The 17,408-nt window shown below is 44.3% G+C and overlaps 1 protein-coding gene across 6 annotated transcripts in view; it reads right to left on the reverse strand.

Annotated features, from left to right (window-relative positions):
* Positions 1-1,160: 1,160 nt before the first annotated feature.
* The window catches only part of SRPK2 (SRSF protein kinase 2), a 227,159-nt gene continuing 210,911 nt past the window's right edge, over positions 1,161-17,408 (reverse strand). For 5 of the 6 annotated variants that reach the window (XM_070424611.1, XM_070424612.1, XM_070424613.1 and 2 more), the window contains 5 exons: positions 17,014-17,114; positions 16,798-16,905; positions 12,000-12,069; positions 11,302-11,394; positions 1,161-4,569 (listed from right to left, as the gene is read on the reverse strand). In XM_070424611.1, coding sequence (XP_070280712.1) covers positions 4,385-4,569; positions 11,302-11,394; positions 12,000-12,069; positions 16,798-16,905; positions 17,014-17,114 — 557 coding nt within the window. In that variant the 3' untranslated portion in view covers positions 1,161-4,384. Of the gene's footprint in view, positions 4,570-10,847; positions 10,941-11,301; positions 11,395-11,999; positions 12,070-16,797; positions 16,906-17,013; positions 17,115-17,408 lie in introns of all 6 variants that reach the window. The other variant, XM_070424616.1, reaches the window with a different exon arrangement.

A 17,408-nucleotide genomic window follows, 5' to 3' on the forward strand; every position in this document is an offset into this window, starting at 1 on the left:
TAATTCATGTTAATAAATCACAATTATGTCCGTTTTACCAAATTGTCCTGTACAGCTTCTGAGATTGGGGTCTGTTTAAACAAGTGCTTTTACAAAAGTTTATTTGTTTTTATATAGTTTATAAGGAGCCTTCCGTTTTCTTTAGCAAATACTACCTGAGGGGTACTGCAGCAAGCATCAAGAAGCAGTAAAGGTTGTTCCTGTAATGCTTCTGCTGGTCAGTGTTCAGGAGCAGGAGCCACAGGAAACTAGGTTATGTAAATGCTCTGTACACTGTATCTGATCTCACACAGACTGAACCCATACCATGAAAGCATTGCACAGATACCCTTATCCTATATAATAAAAGGCTAATATGCAAATCAACCATACGGCGGAAAAATCGGTCGCTACGATGCACACTGACCACTAGGGGGCAGACGCTCAATGCAAGAGCTGCCCCTTGGTGGTCAGTGCACTCCCACGGGGAGCACTGCTCAGCCAGAAGCTGGGCTCACCGCTGGCGAGTGCAGTAGCGGTAGCGGGAGCCTCTTCCGCCTCTGCGGCAGTGCTAAGGACCCCTCAGGGGATGTCCGACTGCCGGCTTAGGCCCACTCCCCAAGGGGTCCCAGACTACAACACCCCCTCCCCCCAGTGCACAAATGTCATGCACCAGGCCTCTAGTAGACTATAATTTACAACTGTTTCACAATATTAAGTATTTGCCTAAACACACAGGAGCATCTAACTTGTACATTTTAAAACAAGACTGAAATGTCCTGTTGATTTATCAAAATTGTTTGAAAAACATTAATTTAACATTTACTGTCTTGTTTTGGAATTTTAGAAAACAGGAAATTAAAAAAATTTGTTTTGGGTGTACAAAATTTAAAGGAAAACACATTATTCTTAGTTCTCTCAAGTAAAATGAAAATGGCCTCTCAAAGTGAACATTTTACTGCTGAAATATAAAATGCTAGTTATTTTAGAAAAATAAAAAATTATTCTTCTTACGTTCTCTACCTTTCAGGCGATTGATAAGTACAACCAATAGTAATGACACTATTTGTCAACACTTTTTTCATCATCCAATTACTTGACATAATTTGGCACAGTATACAAATTCTGTGCATTGAAGAAAAACATGAACAGACTAAAATGACTAAGAATTGGCAATACTGTAAGTCATGTTATACATTTTAATTTCCATTTCCAAATAGCTAATGATAGTACATTAACACAGCTGCGTTTAGAGATCAATCCTAATCAGCTTCAAGTTTTAGGAAAACTTGGGTCAACTTTACCACCCTTGCCTTTATCGAACAAAATTCTACTTTACCAAAAGAAACACTTGTCCAAGAAGAAATGGCTTCACATTATCCAACCCGACAGTTTCAAACACTAGAACAAAGTTAACTAAGCATAGTGAAACGTCTTCATCTCTTTAAAGGATTTTTAATTCCTCATGGACTGCCTACTAAATAAATAATGTATATAGAATCTTTTCTGTCAACTGCAGAATCTTATATAATTAATTGACGATAATGAAGGATGCATACACTCAAAATACTCAAAATTTCATTAAAGTTAAAAAAAATTAACGGAAGAAAAAGGTGGAATTTAGGAATTAATTTCAACTGTAGATATAAACTAAAGCTCTCTACCCCAGCAGAAACCAGTAGTTATATTAACTATATATATATATATGATCCAGGTACAGGAAGAAGCAAGTTAGTAAATCAGTTTTCACCTTTAAAAATGTATGCTTTTTTGAAGCTCTTATATTGACCTTTTCTCTGCCTTTGGGAAGTTCTAATTTCCAGACAGCCAGCTTCTGAATCTGCTATAATCCACTGCTTGTCATTTTTCCATGAAGACTTTACATGGACTAGAGGAAAAGATAGAACATTCAACTAAAATCACTGGCTATAGTGTTTTGCATAACCGGCAGTTCTTTAGCTTATAGTATACATTATCATTAAGCCACCAAGAATCTGCTAAAAACCACACTGTACCTAAAACAAATGTATATGCCTTATAGAGCAGTTGTTTCATTTTTAAAAAATCTTCACTTGAAAATGTGTTTCCACTGATTTCAGAGAGAGAGGGAGGGAGAGAAACATTGATGTGAGAGAGAAACATCCATCTGTTACTTCCTGTACGCGCCCTGACTGGTGATCACACCCACACCTGGGTATGTGCCCTGACCAGGAATCAAACCTGCAACCTTTAGGTGTACAGGACAACGCTCCAACCAACCAAGCCACCTGGCCAGGGCAAGAATAATTGTTTTTTACATTGTAAACTAGGTAGACTATTTTATCATGAGGGACAGATCCTTCCAAAATTCATAATCTAGTTAATTTTCTAACAGCCAAAACTGCATTAGATAAATTTCATTCAAGTGTGCTATCGCCCTGATAAAAATTATTATGGTTCCTATGGAAATGTTGGATAGCATCGCTGGTCTACAGCCACCATCTGTCATAGAACCTGTATGATAACCTATAGCCTCACTAGAAAAACGTACAAGCACATTTCATAAATGAACAGTATGTTCCACCTCACAGTAATAGGTGATATAATGCTCACTCCAAAGAGGATTATATGTATTGTTCCCTCACAGTGAACACAGTTGAAAAAGAATTGTAATACTCAAAGTGTAGGTAATGTTTTTCATTAAACATAAATGAAAAGGGATCATTGAGATCCTAGGTATTAAATCCACACTGCAGCATCTTCTCTGAATCCATATTCTATACCCTTACAAAACAATGAGTGACTTCCTTGTATAAAGCCTTAATTCATGTTATAGAACTACATTTCCTGCAACAGGAATGTTGATATTTACTTTAGTTTTGGGTACACTACACTAAAAGGATAGCAGATGTTTGTTCATTCTATGGATTCAAATATAGGCCAATGACCAAAGCGTCTGGGGGGAAAAACAAAACCAAAAACACTTTAATTTTTAAAACAACTGCAAGCACCTCAAACAATGGATTATTGTTACAACACTTGTTCTCTTTTCACAATCTAGTTATTGCAAAGGCATATGGATAAATGTTAATAGACAAAGTCAAGAAAAAGGAGGCACCTTAAATGTAAAATTTTTTAAAAACCCCAAAAACTGGCATTCAATCCACTGACTTCTAAAAGAGGCTAAATAGACCTCTTGTATATTACATCCTAAAACTGTATTGCCTACTATGGTTTGTGTCCTGGATTCTACAATTTTAAAGAAATGATAAACAAAACTGTGTGCAACCTGCAAAGGGAAAATCAATTTCTCAACTTCAATGCACGAAAAGACAAACTAGTAAAATTTGTTGTAGTCACACATAAAAAATGCCTACAGAATGAACGTGATCACTGTTACCTCTGAGTTGTTAATATTCTGCCCATTACACTGCAAATTGCATATACCATACCTTGGTTTCTAGACAAACACAAGCAAGATTTTCCAAAAATATAAATTTTTTCATTTCACACACTGAACATGTTTCTCTTGTCCAGTTTAATCTACGTAGACTTTAACTTACAGTGTTTGGAGGAGGCAACACCACATGGTACCAGGCCATCGCATTTTTAAAGGGAAATTGCTGTTGTTTTTTCTTCTTAAAAGTACTTTTAAAATATGCAAAAATAGGAAAAGGAATGCTAAACTATAAAACATACTTTAGAATGGGAAATATGTTTTTTTCTCTCTTTAGGTGCCATATAGGTAGTGACATAACCCAGAGCCACTCTGTTTAAAATCCACAGAAAAAGGACTGTTATGGAATGAAGTTTGTACAACTCCCTGGAGCTAAGTCCACTACATGCAACTTAGGCTACAAAGCACTCAAGACCTGGTAACTTTTCTGAAATTGGAGTTCCCATCCTATATTTAATGGAAATTAACATTTACAGGGTGCATTTACATACACTATAATACAGGAATGATGTCCCTTTGCCAGAAGATAAAATTGTACATTTCCTTGCTATTTCTTGGTTCCAACTTGATAATTTCTTAAGATTGTAAATTATATAGTATTCGGCTAAAATATTTCTCCATAAATAGTTACAAAACCTGCCAAAACACAAGGGGGAAAGTATTTTTCTTTAAAAAAAAACACCTGACATTTGAATGTCACACAACACAAGAAACAATGCTGAGAGGCGTGGTATTGTTTCCAGAAGAAAGTGGGTCAGTGAGCTACTAAGCTGAAGATAAAAGACTACCCTTCCCCAGGATCACAGTGCACAAAAGCAAAATGTCAAACAACAGTACCTCAAAGCAAAATAAAGGTCTGAGGATGAAGCCAGCTCACTTGTAATCCTGTTAAAAGAATGAGAGTCACCGTTTAGGTCCAATGTACTGGAAAACATTTGCTAGCTCAGAATGCTATATTTGTAGAATCTGCTAAGAATTCAGCCAAGGATGCCGAAGGCATTCGCCAGCTGAGGCTCTTTTTTCTGGAACCATTTCTAACATCGGAATCAGGAAATCTGTAAACTGTGCAGCATCTTCATGGGGCCACCCATACTTTTCCACAAGTACATCAAAGAGGCTCCAGGGCTTCAGCTTGGTGATGTGCCGCAGTTCTCCTGCAGGGAGAAAACAGACATGTCAAGAAAGCCCCAAGTGTGCATTTCCTACTGTTGTTCTAGGCAGGTTCTTTTCAATGAAGCAGGTACCTACCTGCTTAACACTATGAAACAACAAAGAAGGTCAGCTTTTCTCCTCAAGAATAATCATTAAATGTACATGAGTGTGTCATCTACAAGTAAGCTTGGCCAATGTAAATAGGCATTAATTTAACAGGGACTAGTTCGTTCACATCGATTCTAGGTTTCTTTACATGAGGAGGGCCTGGTGAGTGCATCTAAGAGGTTTCCATTTGCAAAACTGATGGAGGCACTCCCACTGCCATTTGGTATTTTTTGCAACTTGCAAATTTGCTTAGAAAAAGCTTTAAGATACATACTATTTAAACACCTTGGGCCACTATTTTGCATGTTACCACGCAAAAGAAAAAGACATCTTTTCCTTTAGAACAGTGTGATGGTAGCCTATGATGCACTTCATCTGCACTCCAGGGGACAGCTGCAGGCTGGCTATGGCTTCTGAGCACGTGAAATACGGTCAGTGTGGCTAAGGAATTCCAGCTTTAATGTGTTTAAATATAAGTAGCTTGTGGCTCCTCTACAGGGCAGCACAGCTCTAGATGCCAACCTGTATCAAATACCATTCCTTTCTACACAATTGTTGTAAAATCTAAGATATCAGGGCATACATTTATAAACCTTGAAGTTATTCTTTTCAAACTGTGCTGGCTGCAGTATAAACCCGAGCAGCCCTGTGGACAAAACAGAATGACTAAAAAGCTAGTAAATGGACAGTAACTGTAAACGCCTTTTTCATAATAGGAGAAAAAGTTATCTTTAAGCCAAACTGCCCTAGGAAAGCTTACATTATGATTAACTCGTTTTCTCCACCTGTTAGAAATCTTCACAGGATACCCCACCCCTGCCCATAGAGAGGCCACCGTGGGCGCCCGTCTGAGCACACAGACAAGCTGCACTCCACCCCACACCCTCTCAGGCCCACAGCAAGCCAGAGTCCTGCGGGCACCCTAAAGGCACACCTCATGCCAGGGACGATTTCTCCCCTTTCACAGTTTAACCAACACGGTGAATTTTCTCATGATATGCATTAACAGACATCCAGTTTTGTGCTTACAGAGGTCTTAGAAGGCTTCGTCTATTTCACCCACTTATTCAGCTCAATTTAGAAACACTCTTCCTCTGTCATTAATCGTAAAGAAAATAAAAGAACATCTCAAAAAATTATAAACATAGAAGTGACTGTAATCCCACCCACAGGGACCTTTTCTTCTAGTCTATACTCTTTCAATATATACTGTTATGAGCTGCTATGTCTACAGAGTTGTAATCATGATGTGCACAGAATTCTGAATAAAAACATCTAGCACAGCTGGTGTGGCTCAGTGGTTGAGCGTTGACCTATGAACCAGGAGGTCACAGTTTGATACCCGCTCGGGGCACATGCCGGGGTTGCAGGCTCAATCCCAGTGGGGGCCGTGCAGGAGGTAGCCGATCAATGATTCGCTCTCATCCCTGATGTTTCCATCTCTCTCCCTCTCCCTCCCTCTCTCAAATCAATAAAAATATATTTTAAAAAATATATCTATCTACACGTTCTTCTTACAGCTTCTGGCTCCCTTATGAGGACTGGGGATGGAGTGGAGCCTCCAGTCTGCAGGGCAGGTCTATTGATACAGGGGAAGCCACCCTCAGACAAAGTCTGAGCAATCATGAATGTTCATCTCCTTTAACCCAAAATTCCAGTTTTAGGGACCAGCCTAAGAAAATAAACCCTGGCACCCCCCCCCCCCTCCCCACACACACCTCCTAAATATGCATACTGCAAAAGTATATATACCTGCAATATTTCAAATGCTCAGTAATAGGAGAATGGTGTTTAAAAAGAACAACTGTGGTTTGTTGAATGAATATTATTTAATACTACTTAATAACATGGAATTATATGGTAAAATGTTTGGTAGTAAAAGAATGAATGTGAAAACTATGTTCTATACATTGATCACAAGAGTTATCTTCAAAGTGCCCATTAGATATAACAGGTGGCCCTAACCGGTTTGGCTCAGTGGATAGAGCGTCGGCCTGCGGACTAAAAGGTCAAGGGCACGTACCTTGGTTGCAGGCACATTTCCAGTGGGAGGTGTGCAGGAGGCAGCTGATCGATGTTTCTTTCTCATTGATGTTTCTAACTCTCTATCCCTCTCTCTTCCTCTCTGTAAAACATCAATAAAATATGTTTTTTTTAAAAAAAGGACTATGGGAACAGAAAATTTAAAAAAAAAAAAAAAGATATAACAGGTGCCCCCCACACATCAGCGTTGTAATAAGATTGTTTTTTTCCGCCAAGACCGGTTTGGCTCAGTGGAGAGAGGGTCGGTCTGTGGACTGAAAGGTACCAGGTTCGATTCCGGTCAAGGACATGTACCTTGGTTGCGGGCACATCCCCAGTAGGCGGTGTGCAGGAGGCAGCTGGTTGATGTTTCTCTCTCATCAATGTTTCTGACTCTATCTCTCTCCCTTTCTCTCTGTAAAAATCAATAAAAATATATTAAAAAAAAAAAAAAGATTGTTTTTTTCCTGTATTTTCTATAATGCAGCTCTATTGATTTTATAGTGACTACTGATCTCATCCAAGCAAGGGGAGAAAGCTCACACATAACAGGCTATTACAAGCTCTCTGGGAGCGGGGGGGGGGGGGGTTGGCGGCACAGACTCTATTTACACTCATCTATTCTGACTTGGAAGAAATACTTTCCAGGCTTGGAAATGAATGAAACTACCCAGAGGCACTGTCTGCCCAGAACAACCGAGACATGTAGTCCCGAGGATGCCAGTTTTTACACAAACAAAAATCCATCAAAAGGCATGAAAGTATGTACACTCTTTAGTGAAAATATGGATTACCCCAAAGGTGACTTAAAGTCTGCATAACAGTGATGATAACAATTCAGTGCTGAAAGGCTGTGAAAACTATTCAGACCTAACTAGTATCACAAACTGATAAAAATATCCCCAGTCTAAAATACCTAACATACTTTGACCAGGTAAATCGCACATAAAAAACTATATGTGCAAATATGCGGCCTATAACAGGAAAATATGCAGAATAATCCTAAACACCAGTAGGCAATGAAGACAGAATAACAATGCAATATAACAGAGTACTGAATTGCCTCTAAAAAGAATATGTGGATTATGTGGATTGTGGGAAAGAACACATGATGCCAAAAAACTACAATAACAAAAACGTGAAATATGTACACATTCTTGCATTTAACTCAATGATCAGAAATGCTGTCTATAACTAGTTGAAAAAGGTTAAAAACAAACCCTCAGCTCCCAAACTTGGAGATCTGCCCCATGGCAGAAATGACAAATCCAGGCTCATCGGAGGAGTCAGGGCCTCCAGTCCCCTTACCAGCTCCAGCCCTGCATATAAAACACAAGAAACAGCCGAAACCGGTTTGGCTCAGTGGATAGAGCGACGGCTTGCGGACTGAAAGGTCCCAGGTTCGATTCCGGTCAAGGGCATGTATCTGGGTTGCGGGCACATCCCCAGTAGGAGATGTGCAGGAGGCAGCTGATCAATGTTCCTCTCTCATCGATGTTTCTAACTCTCTATCTCTCTCCCTTCCTCTCTGTAGAAAATCAATAAAATATATTTAAAAAAAAAAAAAAAAAAAAGAAACAGCACCTGCACTGCCACCACTTACTATAAAAATAAAAACATAAGTGGCTCCCACATAAGTTAAACAATTTTTTTGCCCTGACAATTTTTTCTCTTAAGAAAATATACCGATATGTTTTGCTGAAACAAATTTTGCAAGTACGGACTTAGTGACACCTCATGGTGATCGTCTTCACTTTTTAAGCCTTGCTCCCTTCCTCGTCACCAGCTCTCACACATTGTGTGTGCAAACAGGACACCAGCCAGGCTACATACTAGATGGGAGCCCTGCCACCGCCGCCATCACCAGCCCAGGGCAGTCCCCCCGACAAGCCGCAGAAAGCTGCCGGGAAAGGCCTGTGGGAGAGCTCCTCCGGAGGAAAGGCTCTGGGCCTGGGACTGTAACTGCCAGGCCCAGATTATCAGGTTACTTTTTAGGGAAAAAAGTGAAGTACTTCCGTTATGTCTCTTAAATATTAAGTGATTTGTGAAGGGAAATATGTTATTCTGTCCATAAAATTATAATATTCCAGAATTATGAGTTTTTACACCACATACGGGGACTATGAAGACAAATCCTGGGACAAGCATGAGTTTTTACACCAAGAATGCTAAATCCATTCGACTCTACAGGTCACCTTGAAACAAGCGCCTCAAAAAGAACCGCGTATGCAAGACCTAAGCACAGCCAGGACAATGGAGAACTTTGCACTTCCCTGTGCGCAGGCAGGGAAGGGCACAGACCAGGAGCACCCAGGTGCTGGGGTGCTGACGCAAAGGCCAACCAGAAAGCCAGCTTCCAGCATGAAGGGCCCCAGAACAGGGAGCTCTGAGCTGAAACCCACCACCATCTCACATCAGCTCACTAGGTAGCATCATCAGCCTGCCCTCTGAAGGCAACCTACACAGGTGAGGAGAGGGTGCAGGCCCTCAGCTGCTGCTGCCTGGTCCTCAGCAAGTGCGGTGCCCGGAGGACACGCAGGCCTGCGGCAGAGCCTGACAGGCGGGGCGCCTCAGGGCAGCACCACCCAGAGCACTGGTGGCCTCAGGCTGCTCAGAGGCCTGGGAGTGAGCCTGCGGGTGGGGCAGGAGAACTTTCCATCTCACTCCTGTGACCCAGACTTGAAGACCAGAATCTCAGAACCAAAATTAATACAGGTTGTCTGGTAAATCATTTTCCCTGACAATTCTTTTTCCTGTGATAAGCCTTAAAAAGGTAGTAAAAAAATAACTGCATCTGGTTTCACATGTCACAGGCTGCCCACTGGGTGGTCCCAGAAAAGCTCGGTTGTGGTCAATGTGCTCCAGGAAGTGGAACACATGAACACCTTCCCAGGGTTAGTTCTCGGTTCTCCCGTATATTTAACAGGGAAATAAAACCTACAGGACAAAACAAGGCTGGTGAGCTGAACATCAAGTGTATAATAAAAGATTACTACTCTAGCCTAGCTGGTTTGGCTCAGTGGATAGAGCGTCTGTCAGCCTGCGGACTGAAGGGTCCCGGGTTCAATTCCATTCAAGGACATGTACCTTGGTTGCAGGCTCAATCCCCAATCCCTGGCCCTGATCAGGGCGCTTGCAGGAGGCAACCAATCGATGTGCCTCTCTCACACATCAATGTTTTTCCCCTTCCCTTCCACTCTCTCTAAAAAACAATGAGAAAATATCCTTGGATGAGAATTAACAACAAAAAAGGGGGGGGGGGGGGGTAACTACTCTACAAGAATTCCTTTATCTCATAGGAAAATAAAATGTCAAATTGGTGCAACAAATCAGGTTAGGACAGGGGGCAGAGAGTATCTGAGATTTTCGAGAATTTCTATAACTCCATGTCCTGCTCACACCAATTTTAAAGGTTCTAACAACAATAAAAAAATTAAGCTGAAAAATCATGAATTAAGAGAACTAACTATACTCACACAAAAGACTATAGCACTGGGGAGGGATTCTTTAAAAATAATTCCCTGGAATTTTTGAAAACTGATCATTAATAAGGGGACTGACTATACAGGACAAAGAAACAGGTCATGCCAAGGAAGCATCAATAAGAACAATAATATTAAAATAAAATCACTTATAACACAGTGTGAGATCCTGCAATGGGAGAACAGGGGCGGGTTTGCAGGAATGGAGCTCAATGGATGTCACAGGCCTGCCCCACTGCATGAACACCTCAGACAGATCCAAGAGGACAGCAGTGGGCGTTCACTAAGGCAAGGCTCTGGCCTGCCACTGCTCCAGTGCAGGAACACTCCAGCTCCATGAACAGCACAGAAAATGTAAAGGTAAGTTTAGCTGGTTTCTAACGATCACTTAACTCCTCTTATAAATACTTATAAATACACAGATTGGTACTCAGAGCAGGAGAGAGGAGGTGTGAAGGAGATAAAAGATTTTAGGGAGGTTGTCTCTTACAAAATTCTTATTCCACAGGTATCAGATGGTTCACTCATGTTTATTTCTTGGGAGCTTCCTTCAGTAGAATTCCCCAGTTGTGAAAATCCAGGTTTTTATCCAATGCCCGAATGCAAAAGCATAATTTCTCCTTTTGGGAGAGGATTATGCTGAAATTAGTGTTGCATAGTACCGTTACCTTTTCTGGTGAAAAACTCCTTGGAATATTTCCCCAACATAGCAAATTTTCGAGGGATTTTCCCGAGCAGTTCAATGATCAATGCTATGTGATCTGCATTGGGAAACATTACCAGCAAAACAGAAACACACGACAGTTTAATCAGCACACTGCATGCAGACACGGCCACCGCCTGTGCAGACAGAAACCGAGCGACCAGAGCAACAGAAGCACTGGCTCCGCCGTGTGGCTGGATGCAGGCTCCGGGCCCAGGACACCTCGGAGGAGCTGGTGCACAGGTGACGCGGCACTGGGCCACGGGACTTTCCCTCCCAGCTTTGACACCAGCACCGGATTCTGCCGGCTGCTTTATAAATTTAGGAGAAGTGCCTTTGTGACCAGGAATGCTGAAACCAGTAGCTGCTATTCCGTTTCTGTCTGCATCGTGGCGCTTTTCAAAAAGAAGAGGTACTACCTCTGCGATTGAAGAATTCCCGAGAGTATTTTCCAGATAGAGCAAAGTGCCTTGGGATACTGCCTAGCAGCTCTATGATGTGGGCTATATGGTCTACAAAGGAGAGAAAAAAGGGTATGGGAACGGGCGGGACAAAGGGAAGTAGGGGGTAAAAGAGGGAGAAAACAAATTAGTAAAAACTCAGAAACAGATTCAAATCAACAATGTTTGCAGCACACCCATGCAGAGGCTCTGGGACTGGCAGGCCTCAGCACCATCTGGAGCATTAACGGTAATGAATACCAGCACATCCCAGACCACCCAGCATCACAAGCAACTCAGCATAGAGAGGGCCAGGTTCACAGATGGGGTTCAAGCTCCAATTCCCTGGGTTTCAGCTCAGCTCCCCAACAGGAGAGGAAAACAAGTAGCGGATCAGTGGACAAAAGGAACACAGAGGCCCCGGCTCTGTGCACCCTGTCCTCTCCCGGCCGGCTGGGGGGCGAGGGGCTGTGGGCAGCAGGAGGGAGGGCGCTCCAGGAGGCTCTGCCCATTCCCTGTCACTGAAGGGGCTTCAAGCTCAAAAGAAAATCATCTGAACTTGGTGTTCAAACACCAACACATGGTTCTATTTCAGAACAAGATATAATACGCTCCAGAATTTCAGGACCCACGGGCAGGAGCCCCACACTACGGTACCAGCAGGCAGCAATACTCACCTTCGTCTCTGGAATAGTCCTCTCCAGAATGTGGTTCAAACAAATAATCTCCGGTCGCCAGCTCAAAGGCCTAGAACACAACAGATGACAGGCTAAGCACTCCAGAGACTGGCCCCAAGTTCTCCTCCTGTACAGAGACCTACATTTTTTTAAGGATCTCAATCAAACCAAAAAGCCTCCTTAAAAGGCTTCAACTCCAAATTTTTTCTCCCCTTCAAAAAGTTCAAAAAAGCCCCAGAAGTAATCTTGCATCTCCTTTGCTGGAAGACGAAAGGGCTGTGCACTGTCCTTATTTTACTGGAAGTAAACAGACATGCCCTTGCACCACAAGCTGTGCGGAGGGCTGGCCAGAACACTGTGCTCAGCCTCGAGTGGTAGGACGACTCAATCCAGGCCGAGGTCTCTCTGCCTCCAAAGCCTGCCCTCAACCAGCAGGCTAACCTGGCCCCTGGTTGCTGCCACTCTCCTGAAGCAAAGACCTTCATGTCTTAGTAACTAAGGGGGCTATTTCCAACATCTCATCATGTCATTCATTTCTGACTCAACCAAAGGATCAGTGATGGCAAGCCTATGACACGCATGTCAGAGGTGAGACGCGAACTCATTTTTTTTTGGTTGATTTTTCTTTGTTTAATGGCATTTAAATATATAAAATAAATGTCAAAAATATAAATCTTTGTTTTACTATGGTTGCAAACATCAAAAAATTTCTATATGTGACACGGCACCAGAGTTAAGTTAGGGTTTTTCAAAATGCTGACACGCCGAGCTCAAAAGGTTCGCCATCACTGACCTAGAACCTAAGAAGCCCCTCTTGCCCTGTGCCTGGGGCTGAGAGGAACCTAATCCTTGTGCAGCCCTCCGAGGAAGGCAAGGAGAGCTGGCTGCCTGGGTGGCCACTGTCTGTCCCTAGCACACCTGTGTGGAGGAGGCCACCTGTTCCCATTTCCACCAGGTTCGTGCACACACACACAATCTCAGGACTATGAGTTTAATAATCTTATCTAATAAAGAGGGAATATGCTAATTGACCCTCACACCGTCGCAAAGATGGCGGCTCCCACAGCCAATAAGGAGGGAATATGCTAACTGACTGCCTTGCTTTCAGAGATGGTGTCCACAGCCAATAAGGAGGGAATATGTTAATTGACTGCCCTGCCCTCAAAGATGGCAGCGCCCACAGCCACAAGATGATCGGCAGGGGAGGGCAGTTGGGGGCGATCGGGCTGGCAGGGGAGCAGTTAGGTGTCAATCAGGCTGGCAGGGGAGTGGTTAGGGGGCAATCAGGCAGGCAGGCAGGCAGGCAGGCAGGCGGTTGGGAGCCAGCAGTCCTGGATTGTGAGAGGGTTGTCCGACTGCCGGTTTAGGCCCGATCTGCTAGGGATCGGGCCTAAACCGGCAGTCAGACATCCCCCGATGGGTCCCAGATTGGAGAGGGTGCAGGCTAGGCTGAAGGACCCCCCCCCCCCCCCCCCCGCAGTGCACAAGGCCTCTAGTGTGATAATAATATATAAAGACAACAACTACTATTGCTCTGCTGATCAAATACACATGTTTTAAAAACAAAACAGGATAAGCTAAATCTCATTTTTGGTTTTTACCATACTTACTTCTATTCTGTATTAGTTTGGATTTCACACTGAATGGCCTTACTCGGGGAAGACTAGGACACAATCAATTCAATACCTTACAAGCCCAGAGGGAACGGTGAAGCCCTCACAGGAAAGACCCAAGAGGCTGCAGATGGGAGCTCCAAGGAGAGTGCCAGCTGCTCATGGCCCTCCCTTAGGTCCTCACTTTTCTAACTAATTTCCAAAAATATTTCAACCTAGCTGTGTGCACTGCATGCAGCCTAACACTGAGGTATATCCACTGAGTGTTCTTGGAAAGATGACTATTTGATAGTACCCACATATTTCCAAGGAAATCCTTAAGTCAAAGAAGCCTATTGATGAAATGGTTCACAAGAGGAAAGGAAGAGGGGCTCCTCATGTTATCTGGTCCTGGTTCTCTGGAGAGTGATGAGATTTTCTTAACAAACAAGACATGCACAACAGGGCAAACACACACGACCAAGAAAACATCGACATCTGGGCTTTGCGACTTCCTTACCTGCCGGTAGCTATGAAACCATGAGGCTTCTACCTTCAACTCATTAAGTGACTCCCAATACAACCTTCATAATTCTTATTTATTTTCAGTCACTGGGAACTTTGGATTCTTCCTCTGTACGTGGCCTGATGCCTCAGAGGGCCTCCCTTGAACCAATCTCTGTTCTCAGATTCTGGGGAGATCTCGTTCCTGAAACGCCCCCTCATGCCAAAGTGCCCCATTCTGAATAGGTTAAAGGACACCTGTTAGTTCTGCCATGTGACCAGTGCTAAAGAAGTTTGGTGAAGTCTGTCCGATGGCTTTTCTTGTTTCTAGAGCACAGACTCAAACTCACCATGGCGTCCACACAAAGCTACCTGTTCGGGGGCTCTGACTGGTACAGAGGAGCCACACCTCGACCCGCACAGTGTGACAGGTCCCATGCACTTACACCTGATCACCTCCAGCTGCTGCGCCTCACTGAGCTGTCCTTTCTGAGGGCTCATGAGCAGGATGGTGCGGCCACCGCGCAGGAGCGCCATCCCCACTGCAGTCTCCGCAGAGCTTGGTGCCACTTAACACCCAGAGGACTCTGGGCTTCTCCTCCAAGAATGCTGGAGCTTAACGCAGCTTGGAATTATGAATGTAATACACTGTTATATTTTTAAACTTTGATAAAAGGATGGGCATGTGGAAACATTGCCTCATCTTTACCAGGTTCTCTACTTAGAACAAAAGGGAGCTCTCAGTCACGACCTTCGGGGACAAGGGGTGGGGGTGGGGAATGAAGACTGCACCTCCTAGAAAAATCACCGTTGGCAAAATTTTTTAAACCCTCATAAGTGGCCCTAGAAGTGCTGAGGGAGTGTATGTTTAATTTATTGGAAAGGAGGGGCGAGAGGGTCGGGGGAAAGCTGCTGGAAGGAGACGAGTGAATGCTCTTCCCCAGGAGTGGTGAAGTTGAGGCCACCATTTACAGCAGCAGCAGCAGCAGCAGCAGGAGTCAGCAGCAGGAGACTGTGTGGACGGACCAATTCTTCTCTAATGGAGGGAAGACAGATACCCTGGTATGGCCTGTACTGCCTGCTCTGCCATTATTCTGCCATATCTGTGATCTTGTCCTATTTTTCTGGTTATATCACCAACATTTAACATCCAAAATTAGAAGCACAGGATATCAGAGTTAAAAAAGTTCTCAGTCTATTCAGGGCGGCTCTGACGTGGCCTCTTCTGTGCTGCTGGGACAAGCAAGGCCTGACCTCACCCAGTCCTGAAGCATCCTCCCCCGCAGCTCCCACTGTTCAAAGCCTCCCCTCTCCTGCCCCAGCCCCCGCCCGCCCCCCCGCCCGCCCCCGCCTGCCCTCCGGAGCCACACAGAGCATCTCGAGCTTCAAAGGAACCACCACATTTCCACCAAGTCTTTTAACCATTCTTTTCCATACCCAGTCACAGCAATGCCTTAGTTTTTAATACTTACTGAGAAACTCAATTTTCAGAATTATCTGGAATTATCATCAGAGCCACGTGGGAATAGAAAGGCTCAGTTTCAGTTCTGTTTGCCATATCTGTTGCCTCAGATCACGCTAACCTGAAACATCTACTTTTTTCATATCGTTTTAGTGCTATTAACAATGCTTTTGCTGCAGCGGTAACAAATAATCCAAAAAACTCAACTGTTACATTCACCTTTGAATAACAGTAAATCTAATTATTCAGCATTTTTTCAATGAGACAAAGTGCCTAGCTTTGCACACATGCCCTTGCATTTCAAGGTCAGAGGAGAAGTGGGGGGTGGGGGGGAGGATATGAAATAAGGAAAGCATGAACCACCACTCTAATCAACACACACACTCCATTTCCAACACAGGCCTACCCAGTACAGCCATGAGGAGGAAGGTGCTGACCTGGCCAGGAGAGAGGGCCAAGAAAGAGGAACCGAAACCGGCTTATGGATGATGGACCATTCACGTTCATCAGTTCACATGTAGGGAGTGAGAAAGAGATGCCCTGGTGGGGCCTGGGGAGAGCTCAGACACCAACCACTAAACTCCTGATGCACAAGACGGGCAGCAGAAAAGGACAGGATACCGGGAGGAAGAGGAGACTCCCGAGGCCCGAGGAAAACATCACCGTGTCCCCCACGGAGGACCCGGGCTCAGGAGCGTGTGCAGCTACTGCTGTCTCCAAAGCGAATGGATAGCCCTGAACAAGAAGTCAGGACATTCTCTAGATTTGACTTTATAGAAAAAGAGAGACAAAACACTGGTAGATGGGTGACCTTCCTCTCCAGTAAAGAGATAGGGTCGGCCAGGGGCCTCTACACTCGAAAAATCATGCCCTGGGCCACAGTGTGAGTGAAGCATGAGGCTGCAGACAACCTGCAGGCTCTCAGCAACCAGAGGAATTAGCTGAAGTCGCTGCCACCACAGTGGAGGTCTGATTCTTAGGGCTGGCTGCCCAGGGTCTTGAGAGGACACCTCTCTCACAAGACCAGACCCAACCCAGCCCACGCCCAGGACGTGCCCGAGAAGAGTTCTTCCAATTCTTAGGACACTTAAGGCAGCAACCTGCCCCTCCCCTGCCCACAGTGGACAACCTTCATGGTCAGGACGCTGCAGACGGCAGCACCAGCGAGACCCTGCCCGTCACGGGCACCCAGGTGATGAGCCTCTACAGGGAGGAAAGTGGCCACGCCATACGCTCTTACCATACAGGCCGTGCTCCAGATGTCAGCAGGGGTGCTGTAACCTGCTCCTATTAAAACCTCTATGGATCTGTACTGACGTGTCTGGATGTCTTCTGTGAAGTGTTTATGCTGAAAGGGAACAGACTGCATTACCAGGGAGGACACATTAAAAAAAGAAAACAGCGTGTCTTCTACATGACCACCACCAAAATGTTTTAGAAAGAAAATTCTACTTACCACCCAACAAGCATTTCCCAGGTCAGCAATTTTAACTCTAATTTTATCGGCGTTCCGTGGATCCAGGGGATTCACCAGTAAGTCCGCTGCCCGGGTTTTGGCTGGCATGAGCAAACAGGACAGTTAGTGCATGGGGAAGTGGCTGGCAGGTATGCACACACGTCTACCGGGCACAGAGCCTCCTTTTCCAGAAAAGTGATAGGATGGTCATTTAGGCCGGGAACCCTGTAAGCTGAACTCAACAGAATTTAACATTTGTGGTCTCTATCTCTGGAAAACATTTCACAAAAAGGAACAAACTAGGCTGCCCAAGACCCCACGGGCACTGCCCTGCCCTTTCTCCTTTGCCTCGAATTCCTTCGCCCCTCGGGCCAGCCCTGCCGAGGGGCCAGCCC

The sequence above is a fragment of the Myotis yumanensis genome, unplaced genomic scaffold, assembly GCF_028538775.1.
Source record: "Myotis yumanensis isolate MYYU_CA2020_CCGP unplaced genomic scaffold, mMyoYum1.0.hap1 SCAF_9, whole genome shotgun sequence".
In the NCBI taxonomy this organism is placed as follows: Eukaryota; Metazoa; Chordata; class Mammalia; order Chiroptera; family Vespertilionidae; genus Myotis; species Myotis yumanensis.